This window comes from Armigeres subalbatus, chromosome 2 (genome assembly GCF_024139115.2).
Source record: "Armigeres subalbatus isolate Guangzhou_Male chromosome 2, GZ_Asu_2, whole genome shotgun sequence".
Lineage (NCBI taxonomy): Eukaryota > Metazoa > Arthropoda > Insecta > Diptera > Culicidae > Armigeres > Armigeres subalbatus.
Genome location: NC_085140.1, coordinates 969263 through 985856, shown reverse-complemented (window position 1 = coordinate 985856; position 16594 = coordinate 969263). Strand labels below are relative to the sequence as shown.

The 16594-nt window shown below is 48.6% G+C and overlaps 1 protein-coding gene across 3 annotated transcripts; it reads left to right on the top strand.

The window, feature by feature from the left end:
* The first annotated feature begins 3995 nt into the window (after nucleotides 1–3995).
* LOC134213917 (vacuolar-sorting protein SNF8) lies at nucleotides 3996–5501 on the top strand. 3 transcript variants are annotated; one of them, XM_062693385.1, is made up of 5 exons: nucleotides 4071–4133; nucleotides 4455–4483; nucleotides 4550–4905; nucleotides 4973–5249; nucleotides 5306–5501. In XM_062693385.1, the coding sequence occupies exons 3-5, from the start codon at nucleotides 4566–4568 to the stop codon at nucleotides 5439–5441; spliced, it is 753 nt and encodes a 250-aa protein (XP_062549369.1). In that variant the 5' UTR covers nucleotides 4071–4133; nucleotides 4455–4483; nucleotides 4550–4565; the 3' UTR covers nucleotides 5442–5501. The 3 variants fall into 3 exon arrangements, with proteins under 3 accessions (XP_062549368.1, XP_062549369.1, XP_062549367.1); XM_062693384.1 differs by lacking the exon at nucleotides 4455–4483 and having other exon boundaries at nucleotides 3996–4103; nucleotides 4484–4905; XM_062693383.1 differs by lacking the exon at nucleotides 4071–4133 and having other exon boundaries at nucleotides 4367–4483.
* Nucleotides 5502–16594: the final 11093 nt, after the last annotated feature.

The following is a 16594-nucleotide window of genomic DNA, read 5'->3' as shown; positions in this document are numbered from 1 at the left end:
TTCTAAATAAAATGCTTTTTAAATTCATAAAAGGGTCTTAGAACTATGAAGAGTCCGGCGATATGAAAAAAAGTGGCAGTGTTCCAGAAAAAAACACTCCAATTCCTAAAACAATCTAGGGTAATAAATAGTGTTATAATAACGATTGAAATTGAATTCCAAAACAAATCTCAACCCTTTCAGGATGGATGGGTCATATATGCCCAGCGTTTTAGATTGTCTATTAAATCACAAAAGAGAGCTAGACCACCATTTTCTTCAGATCATCTCGATATTAGTTTTACAGAAAAAAATATGGGAGCACAAATTTGACTGACCCTGAAAACTCAGTTATCCGAAACTGTGGGAAGATTTTGATTCTAAGAGCATGCAAATGAAGTTGAAATGTTTGAATCATTCTGAACAATCAGATAAGATGGGTCATCCTGAACGTTAAACCAGTGATTGCTCTCAAGTTCAGCCCACGACTTGTCGGGTGATCAATCATGACATTTGTAATGTCCTCATTATCGGTATGTACCCAATCCGATGAAATAAGCATATGATCCTAATTTCCATTAACATGAGATCTAAGAGACAAGGTACCCAAAATTATCTTGAGTCAACATCAAGCTGCACAATGACTATGCCTTTTTTGTAGGGCCTTAGAAGCACTGGGTTCACGGACTTGAATGATTAAGTAGTTCAAACATTACGACTTTCAGGACGTTTTTTAAAACCTAATTTTTGTATGTAACGGAACTTTAAGTGAACTTTAAAGTTCCGTTAAGGATGCTTGGAACTTGATGTGAACCATAGTGAACCAATTAGTTCGGTTAAGAGTGAATTTAAGTAAAATCTGAACTTCTGGTTGCTTGGGGGGTGTTCTTTTCTGAGACAGCATTGTTAGTAGTAGAAGGAAGGAAACACCCGGACATGGGATTTCGGGTGATAAGATTTAGAATTCATAACATGGGACGATCATTCAGTCACGTTCGCTTTGTGTGCGGTCAGTATCAAACAATGTTTTTCTACATATTTTTTTTTATCAATGCTAATATTGCATTGATCAATGCATTGATATTTAACGTGTACTAGTTGACCCGGCAGACGTTGTCCTGCATAGTAGGCGAAAAGGCGCCTTGCGAACTGCCCATTCGAAATTCCCATACGATTCTTTATTTTAGTTTTTCACGATTTTCTCTACTTCACTAACGATTTTCGACTGAGAAAATATCATATAAACCCGTCGGAAACGATAACAGTCATATTTGCTGAAGGAATGGAGAAAATCCATCCATCCGTTTTCGAGTTATGCGGATACGAACACAGACCATTTCATTTTTATTATATAGATAGAAGAAGATTTGCTTAGAATGTAGTTTTGGGTTGCGCGGATTTGGCGCAGAATGGATTTTCATGTCGCGCGGAAATGGCGTGGATTTGATTTTAGTCGGCGCGGATTTGGCGTGGAAAATATTTCAGGATCTCCATAACAACCCTGAAATTTCTATCCCGAAGGGAATTGAAAGCTTTGGTATTGATCTCTATCATTGGCTCTCTGAAGAACCGTTTGTTTTGTGGACATACATGCTGCATCATGTGGCTTTTCTTCAGCCTGTCTCGGCTCAACACCGATGCCGGCCGGTCTCGGCTCGACTCTGCTGCTGCCGGTATCTGCTCAGCATTGCTGCTTTGTCGGGTCTGTAGGGTGGACTGCAGCTGTACTGGCTAGGTTTCGGCTGATGATGGTGGCTTCGATGACTTCATTCCATGCTCCAAGGTGTGAGTGCTGTTCAATCGATGATGCGGTTGCTTCGCTTGTCCCGGTAAGAATGAAAGGAAAAAATCGCGTTGCGCTATTTTATGGCTTCTCGGCAGACCCAGCGGCTGCTCATTCGCTGGTGTCTGCACCAATCAGAACGTGGTAATGGAATGATGCAAGAATTATGCGGTACCCATATTTATAGGTTCCCTTGATCTCAATGTTTCTCATTGAAAACAGTTTCATGCCTATTGAAACAAGTTTTTCGGGTCTTATCAAGCATGGACATGAAAGGCATACTTAAAATCTGTCGATTGAGGGGCTTACCGCAGAAATTCGTCCACTGAGACGAACGTTTAAAATCTTTCAACACAGCGTAACGCGGTCGATTTGAATATTTTGAAATGACACCCGGTATAGTAAAGAGAGACGTAAGTCCTACGTCAAAAGCAAAGTGCGGCAGACTGGGTTCGAACCATGGACGTCAGGGTTTGGAGGCCGCTATGTAGACCACACGCCTATCGACGCTTGAATACTTGTGAAGGTAACTGCGTATAAGAAGCATTGTTGGTGGAATAATTAGTCGAAGATTCATAAGGCGCCTGTTATGAATTTCACTAGTCCAGTTCACTGAGTGTGGGAGTAAAGGCAATAACTACACGTAAAAAAATAACCTTATATGTTATGGCAAAAAACCATTCGAAAATACTTTCTTCATTATGCCACATAATGAATGATCCCATATCAAAAAGCTAATAACATTCATAAGTTAATGAAAAGTATAAGTTTCCGAATGTATGTGACTAATGCGATGTATAGGTTTTTTCTTATACATGTCATTAAGCGCCTGCTTTGGCAAAAAAGTATTAGAAATATTAATAATATTGCCGATTTCACCAATTTGAAGAGTTATGTGTAGATTGTGATTTGCCCGCTTCTTTTTCTCACACTCACTCTCATTTCGGGTTGATCGATTTCTGTTACTGAAATTTACCCAATTATAACCCATTACTCGTTAGTCACATGTAAGCGTGTACACTAAATCGATTCCCGCCATGATTTGACGTCTATTTGTTTTCAGATTGAGCACTCACACACAAATATTATACACGGAAAATCAAATCTTTTTGAGTGTATTGAGTGTGAGAAAAAGATGACTGTGAGAAAAAAAAACTCGCAGAACTCTTGTAAAGTGCAAAAAGCGCAATAAACAACATTAAATTTTTTTACGTGTACTTCAACCCTACTTACTCAATTTTGGCTTCCCGTACGGATGTACGAGGTTGGGTGAATTAAACTCACTATAGAGATGAGTGACGTTTAGCGCTCGCACACTAATGTGCAATTCGTCATGTGTAAAAACATGTTTGTTTTCCTTCTGCTCATAACCTCAAAAATGATCGGGTCCTTACAATTAGAAATACTCTAGTTTTGATAGCAATCATGGGAAGGAAAGGAAAAACTACCCAAATTTGGGTAAATTTTTTCTGCGGTATTCTCAATAGTGCGTATATTGAACTCAAAGTTTGGGTTGATTTATCTGTCCGTGTAGAGCAAGATGCAAACACCTCACCTATAGATATACTCAACCCAGTTGAAACCCGAAATTGGGTGCTAGCGAAGTTGGATTTTTCTCACAATCCGTACGTTAAACCTACCTTCGGAAGTGGTGCGCTGAATAGCGCTTCGCGATATGAAAACAGCGCACCACTTCCGAAGTTAGGTTTAACGTACGGATTGTGAGAAAAATTCAACTTCGCTATCCCCCAATTCCGGGTTTCAACTGGATTGAGAATAGTGGAATCTATAGATGAGCGAAAGCATGGCTGAGTCGATTTTTTTGCCCGTGCACACGCACATATGACGTCACAGCCCTTAACGTTTCCATTGAAATCGTGACGTCATGCTCGTTTGGAGACACGTTTGACAGTTCGTTTGGAGACAGAGGATTTATCTTCGCTCATCTATATATTCCACTATCTATAACCTCACCGAGGTTGCTCAGCCCAATAACCCAAATTTGAGTAAATTCAATATTCTCTATTTTGGGTTGATCAAGGTCCGCTTTGGATAAATTAAACTCAGCTTTGGGTAAATTGTTTACATGGGATTAAAGGCAAACTACCTAGTGCCAGAAAAGTCATTTTACTCAAATTTGGGTTATTGGCCCAAACCACGGTTTGAGTGCAAACAACCCACTTTTGGGTAGTTTCGGTTTTCAGTGTAGTTTATTTCTTCCGTGTGCGTTCTTCATGAAAATTTAATTTGGGAAATTTGACGTTTACTGGCCTTGTTGTTTTCTAATTTCTTATTTTTTTGTTTGTGTTGTCAAATTGACGGCTGGGACGCTGGGACCAATGTGTGTAATTTCTCACTGTTATAAGTTATTGCCGATTTCACCAATTTGAAGAGTTATGTGTAGATTGTGATTTGCCCGCTTCTTTTTCTCACACTCACTCTCATTTCGGGTTGATCGATTTCTGTTACTGAAATTTACCCAATTATAACCCATTACTCGTTAGTCACATGTAAGCGTGTACACTAAATCGATTCCCGCCATGATTTGACGTCTATTTGTTTTCAGATTGAGCACTCACACACAAATATTATACACGGAAAATCAAATCTTTTTGAGTGTATTGAGTGTGAGAAAAAGATGACTGTGAGAAAAAAAAACTCGCAGAACTCTTGTAAAGTGCAAAAAGCGCAATATAATAAACTTTTTTTTAATATTCGCAGGTAAAAAAAATAGTGCTCGGCCCGAACAAGTGTTGTGTAATTAATACATTTAATATATTTACTCAGTAAGTTATTTATTAAGATGCGACGCCGCGCAGGAGTCGGTGCCATCCAGAAGCAAAAGCTCGAAGCAGAAAAGTACCGTGACAAAGGCAGCGAACTGCAGGACTCGCAGTTTGAACAGATGGTTAAACAAATGGATGTCCTGAAGGAGAATCTGGAGGAATTCGCCGCAAAGCATAAGACGGAAATCAGAAAAAATCCCCAATTCCGAAGACAGTTTCAGGAGATGTGTGCTGCAATCGGGGTGGATCCATTGGCTTCCGGGAAAGGATTCTGGAGTGTACTGGGCATGGGTGACTTCTACTACGAGCTGGCCATCCAAGTAGTGGAAGTTTGTTTGGCTGCAAACCACAGTACAGGTTGGTAAACAGCAGGGTGCAATACTTAGTTTAGGGTAATAATGAATGTCTACTTTTTGTCCTACAGGAGGCTTAATGGAACTAAATGAATTGCGAAGTCGTTTGGTGACTGCTAGGGGCCGAAAGCAAATTCACCAAGAGATTGTTAACGAAGACATCATAATGGCTGCACGAAAGCTAAAGATTTTTGGCAATGGATTCTTTGTGTTTCCGGTAGGTGATGGGCAATACATGGTTCAGTCGGTTCCCGGAGAGCTAAGCTTGGATGAAACTTCAGTCCTGAGTGCGGCTGTAAATAATAGTCAAGGATATGTTACTATCTCAATGCTGACGGATAATTTAAAGTAAGTACAACTCAATTATTGTGATAGTCAATAATCTAAACGGATATGGTCTTCAGATGGACGGAATTTCGAGCCAAACAAGCCGTAGAGAAGATTATTTCCGATGGCCTGGCCTGGGTAGATAGTCAAGGCGGAGAGGTATCTTACTGGTTTCCAAGTTTATTTGCTGGTCGTCAGGGGTCAAATACTTGATACGCTGTATAAATAGATAAGTTGCCTATCCAATAATAAAGAGCTTTTATTTTTTTCGTATTCCAGTTCTAAAAGCGTTGACAATCTATCACATGGTCCACAGTAATTTTACGACAGGTACAATAGGTTCGTGGCCCCTCGATGGTCGTCTTCTAAACCATGTATTGTCGTGCCGCAGTGTCCAGTGACTCACATGATAGCTAAATCAGCTGAATTTTCTTTAGTGGGCACCCTTTGCCATGATTCAGCTTTGGATTTTGACCGTATTTCGCCAACAGGACAAGCGGTAGTTTTGATGATCAGAGTCAGCCTTCAAGGAGCAGCCCCGCGCAGATGTTTATGCATGCTGCAGCACTCGAATGACAATTCGCTTCGGGCTCGAACGTGCACTCGTAAAAATGAGCATGAACATGAGCGCAGGCTGGATGCTCATGTTTTGCACCGCGCTCATAACGGCGCTCGAACATTGATGTTTGTCGTAACGGTCGTTGCCAAGCAAATCCGTCTTCCGATTTGCTTTTTCACCGTTCGAATAATCTAGAATTCTCTGTCAGCCTACTGAGAATTAATTTCAAATTTGGTCGGGGTTCAGCCAAACCGCACTGAGCGGCTTTTCGACTGACTTGTGATATTTTGATCGTACAAGGACAACGGAAATAGTTTCATATCAATTTAAGCGTACATTTGCAGTAGGATATCCTCAGTTATGGGGTTAAGGGATATCCGATACGATTTGCGTTCAATTAAATCTGCTAAACGAAACTTTTAGCAGAAAAATCGGTAATTTTTCGTTGGCGCTTGGTGTGATTTGGCTGAATCCCGACCATTTCTTCTCATTAGCTTTTTAGTATGGTGGACTTTCAAATGCCTACTACTATTGAATTTCAAATTCGTTATCATTTTTTCTATTATTGTCATTTTTAAATATTTTAGTTTATTTAATTATTTTTATCAAGAAATAAGAAATACGTCCCACTTTATCCATCAATGTAACCAACAAATGCAAATGATTATGCATATGTACAAAATGTGATAGATTTAGTTCGGAAAAGGTATTGGAGGGTAACCGCTCCTTCGGTGGGCTTTGATCCCACGACCCCAGTACGCTAGACAGGTGCTTTCCCTACTAAGCTACGAAGGACCTCCGTCGTCCTCCGCAGCTAAGCGGGTACTGATGAAACCAAATTCCCAGCACCAGGTACCACCCGAACTATCGCAATACATTTTCAGAACTAACTCTCTCATATGTATTTTTGTACACATGCCAACCAAGTAGGATGAGTATTTAGTATTTTCCGGCTCCTACACACTTACTTCATCAGCAACGGCGCTCAATGAAGTAGGGTTGTGTGAGATTGTGCCAGTTGGTCGTCAGATCCCGACCCGACCACACGAGCGAAGAGAGATCGCCACTCGAGTTCAGTACATTCAAAGTTAATTGCCTATATGCCGGGTATTAAGCCACCCTAAGTGCAAATTAATTATGTACTATGTCTGAAACTCGATTATGCACATGTACAACATGTGATAGATTTAGTTCGGAAAAGGTATTGAAGAGTAACCGCCCCTTCGGTGGGCTTTGATCCCACGACCCCAGTACGCTAGACAGGTGCTTTCCCTACTAAGCTACGAAGGACCTCCGTCGTCCTCCGCAGCTAAGCGGGTACTGATGAAACCAAATTCCCAGCACCAGGTACCACCAGAACTATCACAATACATTTTCAGAACTAACTCTCTCATATGTATTTTTGTACACGTGCCAACCAAGTAGGATGAGTATTTAGTATTGTCCGACTCCTACACACTTCGGGTCGGGTCGGGATCTGACGACCAACTGGCACAACCTCACACAACCCTACTTCATTGAGCGCCGTTGCTGATGAAGCAAGGGAGGCAGGACTACATCCCCGACCCGCTAAACCGTTTCCATTGCCGCCAAGCCCATGGTCTCTTCGGTACAACCAGAAAGTAATGCTTAAAAGGGGGGCCAGTGCACAACGCACCCTCGAGATTAGCTGCGTGTCCTTGCAGCATCGAACATCGTGACTCGCTTTTTAGAAGAACACCATGGTATCGTGCCAGTGCATTGCCGGCTTTCCAGGTGGCCTTACCACGCCCTATGTCCTCGGAAGGTGAGAAGGGTCGACTTCACGCCTGCTTCCCTCTGCACGACTGGTATCAAGAATGATGATGCCGCGTGTACCCCAAATTGACCTCTCTGCGATAGGTTCTATTCGCCAACACACTGAGGGACTTGTTGACGCGGTGCCTACGCCTGCCCCAGCCTTGACGAGGACCCCTTTCCGTCCTCGGGCTCGGAACCCGCCCGGCTGACCGACGTTACCATGTTGTTCTTCGCGTGGCCACTTGTTCGATAAAAGGATCGAGTTCGACCACAGGGCATGACCACCGATATGACCCATGAAGCCGACTCCGAACCCTTGGACCACCTCTTGTTTGCGCCTGAACTAGCCATCCTTGAGTCCACGCGCCACCTTCTGTGTAGCTCCGAGACGATTTGGACGATAGTCGATAAAACGGCGTTCCAGCCAATTTCATCTTTACACATCCTCAGAACTACCAGGGGTAGTGTCCAGACCACATGTGGCAAGCATGTGGTTACGCATTGCGCGAAAACGTGGGCACACGAACAACACGTGTTCTGCCGTTTCCTCTAATCCTGCGCACACCAAACACTCGGGCGAGGCCGAGCAAGCCAGCTGCGTTACCTGCACTGTGAATTTGCAGCACGCTTAAACCCCAGGCACTTCGAACCCCCCATGAGGTGCTTGCTGTTCACAGCTTTGCTGGAACAAATCAAACAATTAGGAGGGTTCGTGCAGCATTGTGCCTTATGTCCCTCCAATCCGCAGCGTCGACAGAGCTTGCTTCTGTCAGGGCCTTTGCAGTCCCATTGCTTGTGCCCCGGTTCCAGGCACTTGAAGCAAACTTCGGGTTGCTCGTATATGCCCACAGGGCACACCGACTATCCCACCTTGACGCTGCCTAACTTGACTACCTTGGAGGCGTCCGCTGCAGATAGCCGAACCAATGCTACCTGTGTCCCTGCCGCACCTTTTCGTAGCCGAACGGCTGCCGTGGGCGTCTCCAGGTCCTTCCTCCCCCGGTTTTGGAGGTACCTGACCGGGGTTCAGCTTCCCAGCCCCACTACCCTTGTTCGGGGTAGTAACCCTCCGCGTTTTGGAGCGGCCCCCAGGGAGCTCATCCCCTGGAGACTGTCTCCACCGTTTTTGTGTCTGCTCCGTTGGAGCAGTCACCCCCGACGTACCCGCAAATACTTGAGCCTCAGTCTGGGTAGACTTTGTTACCACCGTCTTCGCTGGCACGCCCTCGGTCGATTCGACCTTGCCCGAGTCCGCGAATCCTTGGGCCTCAGCCTGGGTAGACCTCGACTCCACCGATTTCACGGGTTTACACTTGGCCGTCCCGACCGCCCTCTCCAGCTTGGCGTCCAGCATCGAATTTCGAAGTTTCTGCAAGCTCCTCTTGAGGTCCTTACTGATATTATGCTTCGATGACGCAAAGTCGATGATGGCGTCCAGCTGTTCCGTCGCCACCTCGAAGGCCGAAAGCCCATCGCGTTTGCGGTTCATCGCCTCCACAAGCCATGGGCCGTCAATAACCTCTACCGGCGTTTTTTTAGCCGAGAGGAAGGTTAAGTGACCCACGCTGGCGCTGCGCACTGAGCTGCCGACTATCGCCTCTGGCCTCCTAGGCGGAGACCTGAACAACCCACCTCTTGCGAAGGGGTTGTCGCCTACACTAGTACCACTAATTGAATAATTGACTTGGTTTTCCATTTTGGTCCCACGAGTTGCTCGGGAAAAGAGGTCCACCACGCCAGAGCCCAGTATGACGCGGTAAGGGACAATTACTGTGGAGGGTGCCCAGGTACCCCACAGGCTCCGTTAAAGGCCTAGCTTATTATTTCACCCCCCTGGCCATGCATCCCCTCGGCACGGGTCGCTTGACGCCTTGGGATTAGGGGTTAGGGACGATGGTCCCGGTCTAACTCGCAGTGGCCATGGGGAGGGGTCGTCAAGCCCTTGGACAAAGTCCCTGCTGCCCTGTGTGTGTGTGTGTGTGTGTGTGTGTGTGTGTGTGTGTGTGTGTGTGTGTGTGTGTGTGTGTGTGTGTGTGTGTTTTTTTTTCCTAAGCAATGGAGGCGGAATCTGCTCAACAGACATCCTGGGTTGTCCAAGAAGTGCGGGGTTAAGGGCCACCTCCAACAGCAAACGAGGGAGGCAGGCCGCCAAGCCCATCGTCCCTTCGGTACAACCAGAAAGTAATGCTTCAAAGGGGGGCCAGTGCATAACGCAACCACGAGGTTAGCTGCGTGTCCTTGCAGCATCGAACATCGTGACTCGCTTTTTTAGAAGAACACCATGGTATCGTGTCAGCGCATTGCCGGCTTTCCAGGTGGCCTTACCACGCCCTATGTTCTCGGAAGGTGGGAAGGGTCGACTTCGCGCCTGCTTCCCTCTGCACGACTGGTATCAAGAATGATGATGCCGCGTGCACCTCAAATTGATCTCTCTGCGATAGGGCCTATTCGCCAGCACACAGAGGGACTTGCCGACGCGGTGCCGACGCCTGCCCCAGCCTTGACGAGGACCCCTCGGGCGAGGCCGAGTGTCCGAACCGGTGTAGGTACTGTCTGAAGCAACCATGGCCTTTGGCTACCAAAGGTGAGCTTATCGTCGACCATTACCCCCAATAGTTTGATGGAGCGTTCAGAGGTGACCGTGCAGTTGCCTGCCCTCATCACCGCTTGTTGCTCCGACTTTCGGTTGTTAACAACAATCACCTCAGTCTTGTGGTGAGCCAGTTTTAATTTCCTGGAACTCATCCAGTCCTCCACAATTGTGATCGAGTGGGCTGCAGTCAACTCCACCTCTTCAATCGATTCGCCGTAGACCTCCAGCGTAATATCGTCAGCGAAGCCGACAATTACCACGCCCACCGGGAACTTCAACCTCAAAACACCGTCGTACATGACGTTCCATAACACCGGACCCAGTATGGAACCTTGCGGAACCCCTGAGGTTATGTCAACGCCCTTCCGACCCGCCTCCGTGTCGTATACCAGTACTCGATTCTGGAAGTAGCTTCCGAGAATCTTGTACAGGTATTCGGGAATTCCAAGACGCAGGAGCGCATCTGCAATAGCTGCCCAACTGGCACTATTGAAAGCATTCCTCAAGTCGAGAGTCACTACTGCACAATAGCGAACTCCCCTCCTCGTACGCTGGATAGCTATCTCCGCGGATTTGGTAACCGACAAGATAGCGTCTACGGTCGACTTACTCTTTCGGAAGCCAAACTGGTTACTCGATAGACCATCCGCACCCTCCATGCGTATCAAAAACCTGTTGAGTTTGATCTTCTCGAGCACCTTCCCCGCCGTATCAAGCAGGCATATTGGTCTATATGCCGACGGATCCCCCGGTGGTTTTTCCGCCTTTGGCAATAGGACCAAGCTCTGCCTTTTCCATGCTTCAGGGAAGACTCCCTCGTCCAGGCATCTCTGCATGACAGATCTGAACATCTCGGGAGCCTCAGCAATGGCCGCTTTGATGACCAGGTTCGGAATACAATCCGGTCCTGGTGCCTTACCTACACTAAGGGACTGTGCAATCCCCGCAAGTTCCGCCACAGTTACTCTTCCCTCGTCGGCCACCCTGGCCCCTGGCAACTCCACAAAGTGAGGCCAGGGACTTGGGTCGTGGCGTGGGAAGAGCCCCGCGATGATCCTCTCCAGCATCTCTGGAGACCGCTCTGTAGGGGCCATCGCCCCACGTGTCTTGGCCATTACGACCCTATAGGCGTCACCCCATGGATTCGCGTTGGCACTTTGACACAGGCCCTCGAAGCTGGCTTTTTTGCTTGATCTAATCTCAGTCTTCAGAGCGGCTCTAGCAGCCACCCGTCGTTCAACACGCTCCTCTTCTGTGCGTGCTCGCTGCATCCGCCTCCGTGCCCGTAGGCAGGCACGGCGCAGGTTCGCAATTGCTTGAGTCCACCAGTAAGCCGGTGGCCTCCCATTCCTAGGGTGGACTTTCCTAGGCATGGTGGCATCGCATGCACGCGAGAGTACCGAGCTGCTCGCCGCTCAGACGGAGAGTATTGTGCTCGCGGCGTAGCGCTTCCTTAAACACCTCGTCGTCGAAGTATGATGTCTTCCACATACGAGGTGAATGCTGGTCGTATAGTCGATACTGTAGCGAACCGCCAGGTGGTCGCTGTGTGTGTAGCCATCATCCACCCTCCAGTTTGAACTACTCGTTTGGCCAGGGCTCCAGAACGTAACGTCGATAATCGACTCGGCCCCGTTCCAGTTGTAGGTACTTTTGGTACCGACATAAGCCAAGTCCACATCCAACATGGCCAGTGATTCCAGCAGGATCTGCCCCCGTTGATTCGTGGATCGGCATCCCCATTCCACAGCCCAAGCGTTGAAGTCCCCCGCTATCACCACCGGTCTACGCCCCATCAAGTTAACCGTCAAACAATCTAGCATTCGACCGAACTGCTCGATCGACCATCGAGGAGGCGCCTAGCAGCTGCAGAAGAAGACCCCGTTGATTTTGGCAATGACGAAGCCCTCGTGTGTCGAAGACACCAACTCTTGGACTGGGTATTTCCCCGTTGTCCATATCGCCGCCATTTTAGACCCATCGGTGACCCAATTACCGTTTCTGGCGGGTACCCGGTTAGGATCTGCTATGATGGGGATATCCGTCCTCCATTCAGCAACTGTCTGACACAGCAGTTGCTGGGCTGCATCACAGTGGTTCAGGTTTAGCTGCGTTACCTGCACTGTGATTTTGCAGCACGCTTAAACGCCACCCAGCAAACACAAGATCGTATATCATCGCGAATAAGTGTACAAAGTGGAGGCCATATACGTGCATTTTGCACGCAGTCAAATGGAGGAATGCGTCTATATCGCCTCCACCTTGTACACTTATTCGCTAGCATATGCGATTTTGTGTTGGCTGGGCGGGCACATCGAACCCCCCATGGGGTGCTTGCTGTTCACAGCTTTGCTGGAACAAATCAAAGAATTGGGAGGGTTCGTGCAGCATTGTGCCTTATGTTCCTCCAATCCGCAGCGTCGGCAGAGATTGCTTCTGTCAGGGCCTTTGCAGTCCCATTGCTTGTGCCCCGGTTCCAGGCACTTGAAGCAAACTTCGGGTTGCTCATATTTGCCCACAGGGCATACCGACCATCCCACCTTGACGCTCCCTAACTTGACTACCTTGGAGGCGTCCGCTGCAGATAGCCGAACCAATGCTACCTGCGTCTCTGCCGGACCTTTCCGTAGCCGAACGGCTGCGGTGGGCGTCTCCACTTCATACTGTCGCCGCAGTGCCGTGACGAGCTCTTCGACCTCGGTGATCTTGTCCAGGTCTTTAACCCTTAGATTCACCTCCGTCGTGAGTGCCCTCACCTTCCTGGGTGGACGGACCTTTTCAGGTCCTTCTTCTCCGGTTTTGGAGGTACCTGGACGGGGTTCAGCTTCCCAGCCCCACTACCCTTGTTCGGGGTAGTAACCCTCCGCGTTTTGGAGCGGCCCCCAGGGAGCTCATCCCCTGGAGACTGTCTCCCTCGTTTTTGTGTCTGCTCCGTTGGAGCAGTCACCCCCGACGTGCCCGCGAATACTTGAGCCTCAGTCTGGGTAGACTTTGGCATCACCGTCTTCGCTGACACGCCCTCGGTCGATTCGATCTTGCCCGAGTCCGCGAATCCTTGGCCCTCAGTCTGGGTAGACCTCGACTCCACAGATTTCACGGGTTTAGACTTGGCCGTCCCGACCGCCCTCTCCAGCTTGGCGTCCAACATCGACTTTCGAAGTTTCTGCAAGCTCCTCTTGAGGTCCTTACTGATATTATGCTTCGATGACGCAAAGTCGATGATGGCTTCCAGCTGTTCCGTCGCCTCCTCGAAGGCCGAAAGCCCATCGCGTTTGCGGTTCATCGCCTCCACAAGCCATGGGCCGTCAATAACCTCTACCGGCGTTTTTTTAGCCGAGAGAAAGGTTAAGTGACCCACGCTGGCATTGCGCACTGAGCTGCCGACTATTGCCTCGGGCCTCCTAGGCGGAGACCTGAACAACCCACCTCTCCCGAAGGGGTTGTCGACTACACTACTACCACTAATAGAAGAATTGACTTGGTTTTCCATTTTGGTCTCACGAGTTTCTCGGGAAAAGAGGTCCACCACGCCAGAGCCCAGCATGACGCGGTAAGGGACAATTACTGTGGAGAGTGCCCAGATACCCCACAAGCTCCGTTAAAGGCCTAGCTCATTATTTCCCCCCTGGCCATGCATCCGCTCGGCACGGGTCGCTTGACGCCTTGGGATTAGGGGATAGGGACGATGGTCCCGTTGGTCGCACCCACTCACTCTAGCTGATGTCAGAAGGACAACAGTGACCAGGCTGCACTACCAGCTAAGTACGCAACCCTTAGCTGGCGGTCAATTGTCCTCGGAAGACCCGTGGAAGCGTGGGATTGGAACTTGTGAGGACCAGAGCTGTGTTGGTCGCCTTCCCAGATGTCAACTCACCATTTCGCTGCCCAAGTGTGTGTGTGTGTGTTTTTTTACAAGGGTTAAAGGCCATCAAAAATCTGCGCGACAGACACCTCGAGCATCCACACTACGCTCGAAGGCGAACAGGGATGGGCTCCTCCCGACCAGCTAAAAATGTGCCTTCCGGATAAACCGGGTCCCTTTTCCTCCTTGCCTCGATCCCACCGGGACCACGGGATGCTGCGACTACTTCGGGCGTTGAAGTCGCCTCCGATGATTACCGGTTTTCGGCCGATCAGCTTCTCCGTGAGTGAGTCCAGCATCCGGTTATACTGCTCCAAGGTCCATCTTGGGGGTGCGTAGCAGCTACACACGACGATCCCGTTGATTTTGGAGATAACGAAACCCTCGCTTGAGCTGTCTACCACTTCTTGGATAGGGAATTTGCCCATCACTTGGATAGCCGCAATCCCCGATGAATCCGCCACCCAGTTGCCGTTGTCAGAAGGGATCCGATACGGTTCAGCAATAATTGCCACGTCACACATGGCTTCTGTTGTCGACTGCCACAACAGTTGATGTGCGGTGTTGCAATGATTGAGATTCAACTGGATGATCTCCATTAATCCTGGCCCGCCATCGCCTTCTTGTATGCAGGGTATTGAAAGCCACCCGTCGTATGCTCGTTTCCGTCCTCCGGTTTGCAGAGCAGGCATCTTGGTTGCTTCGTGCAGTCCCTAGCAACGTGTCCTTCTTCACCACATTTCCTACATAGACCGGATCTATCCGGGCCTTTGCAGTTTCGCGCCTGGTGGCCAAACGCCATGCATTTGAAGCATCGCTCCATCTGCTTGGTGACTCGTGGAGCGAATCTCAACGGGCACCCCGACCATCCTACTTTCACCTTGCCCGCCTCCACCATTTTGTTGGCAGCCTCTGCTGGTAGTCGTATCGCTGCTACTTGTGTGCCACCGTACGCTCTCGTCAGTCGAATCGTCATTTGCACTTCCCCCAGCTTGCATTGTGAGACCAGTGCATCCCTCAGTTCGTCTTCCGTCGTGATCTCGTCCATGTCTCTGCACTCGACAACTGCTTCCTGCGTTAGAGCTCTTACGTTACCGTCACTGCCCAATGAGTTGGCAATGAGCTCCCGGAAGGCCGAGCTCTTGATCGTGGGATTCTTCTTCAGCTCGAACAGCAACTCCCCCTTCTGGGTACGCCTACTTCTCACCACTTTCTCATCCAAGTCTTTTAGCTCCGGGTCCTCTCTCACCTTCTTCAGGATCGCTGCGTACGACGTTTTATCGCTCGCTTTCACGATCAGGGCATCACCTTTAACTCTTTCCCGAGGAGAACGACGTTTTTCTTTTTTCTTCTGTTCCTTCCTCTTTTCTATATTCTCCTTCTGCTTCTTCATCTTCTCCTGCTGACTTTCCACGGTCTGCCACTCCTGCACAGTCCTGCACATTTCGTTGCTTTTTCGTGACTTCCTGCTCTCCAGGCGAATCCCTTCCTCGCTTTTCCGTGCGAGTGATTCGAGGACTTTTAAGTGCCTGCTGTGTCTCAACTGTTGTATGATCCGCCGCTTCTTTCAGCACCTTTTCAGCTGCTTCGGCTCTCTTTTTTAGCGCGATCTGTTCGTGTTCGGCTGCTTTTACGGCAGACTTGATGCTCGTCACTAGAAGCTTGATCTTCGTGTGAACATTGTGCTTGTCCTTCACGAAGTCATAAAGCTCGTTGACTCGCTTCCGCACCTCCATCAGGTTGGTCCTCTCAAGTTGTAGCTCCTCCTGAATAGCACCACTTTCCGATTTTGGGGTGGACACCCTATTCCCGGATCCTAGCTCCTGTTGACCTGCCTGGTTCTCAGCAGTCTTGGCCGTACTACTAGTACTCGCTACTGCTGCCTGCGACATCACTGGAGATCGCTGCAACTTCCCACTTTTTGCGAAAACATTGGCTCCGCCTGCTCCTTCGTTGTTTTTTGTATTCGTTTCCATATTAAAAGGGTCCCCCCTCTGGGCCGTTATCTCTACCTGTTGTAGATAGTCGCCTTTTGTGATCCCATGGGTGCCTTTGTAAACAGTGAGGTCCATGCAAGGGTTGACTCTGGTGCCTTATAGCACCGTGTTCAGAGCCGAATCGGCGTAAATCAGGAATGGTGCATCTGAACCTACTACCCACCGGTATAGGTGACAGGTTTTGAGCGTTACCGGAGGCCTGCCAGGTTGTTTATCCGGACGGAGGCAGACGAACCATTAGCCTGCTTGCCATTTCAAAAAGATGTCACTCTTTTTTACTCAGGAAACAGAATAGCTCGACTGTCAGCCCATATACGCCTAGTCCTACCCATAACCGAGAATCGTCCAATGTCGTTTGCCGTGACCAGTATACCATAATCAGGATCTTACTGGTGTGAATCCTGATGTGCCGGTTGGCACTCCTCTTGGGCTTGTGTGCTTTGAGCGGCGCACGGTCGCTTTGATAGGGCCTGCTTACAGACACATGCAGCTTTTTATAGAGGATCAACAGAGCCCACTGTCAAACCCCACCACATCCTAGACAGGCCCCCTAACTCGCAGTGGCCATGGGGAGGG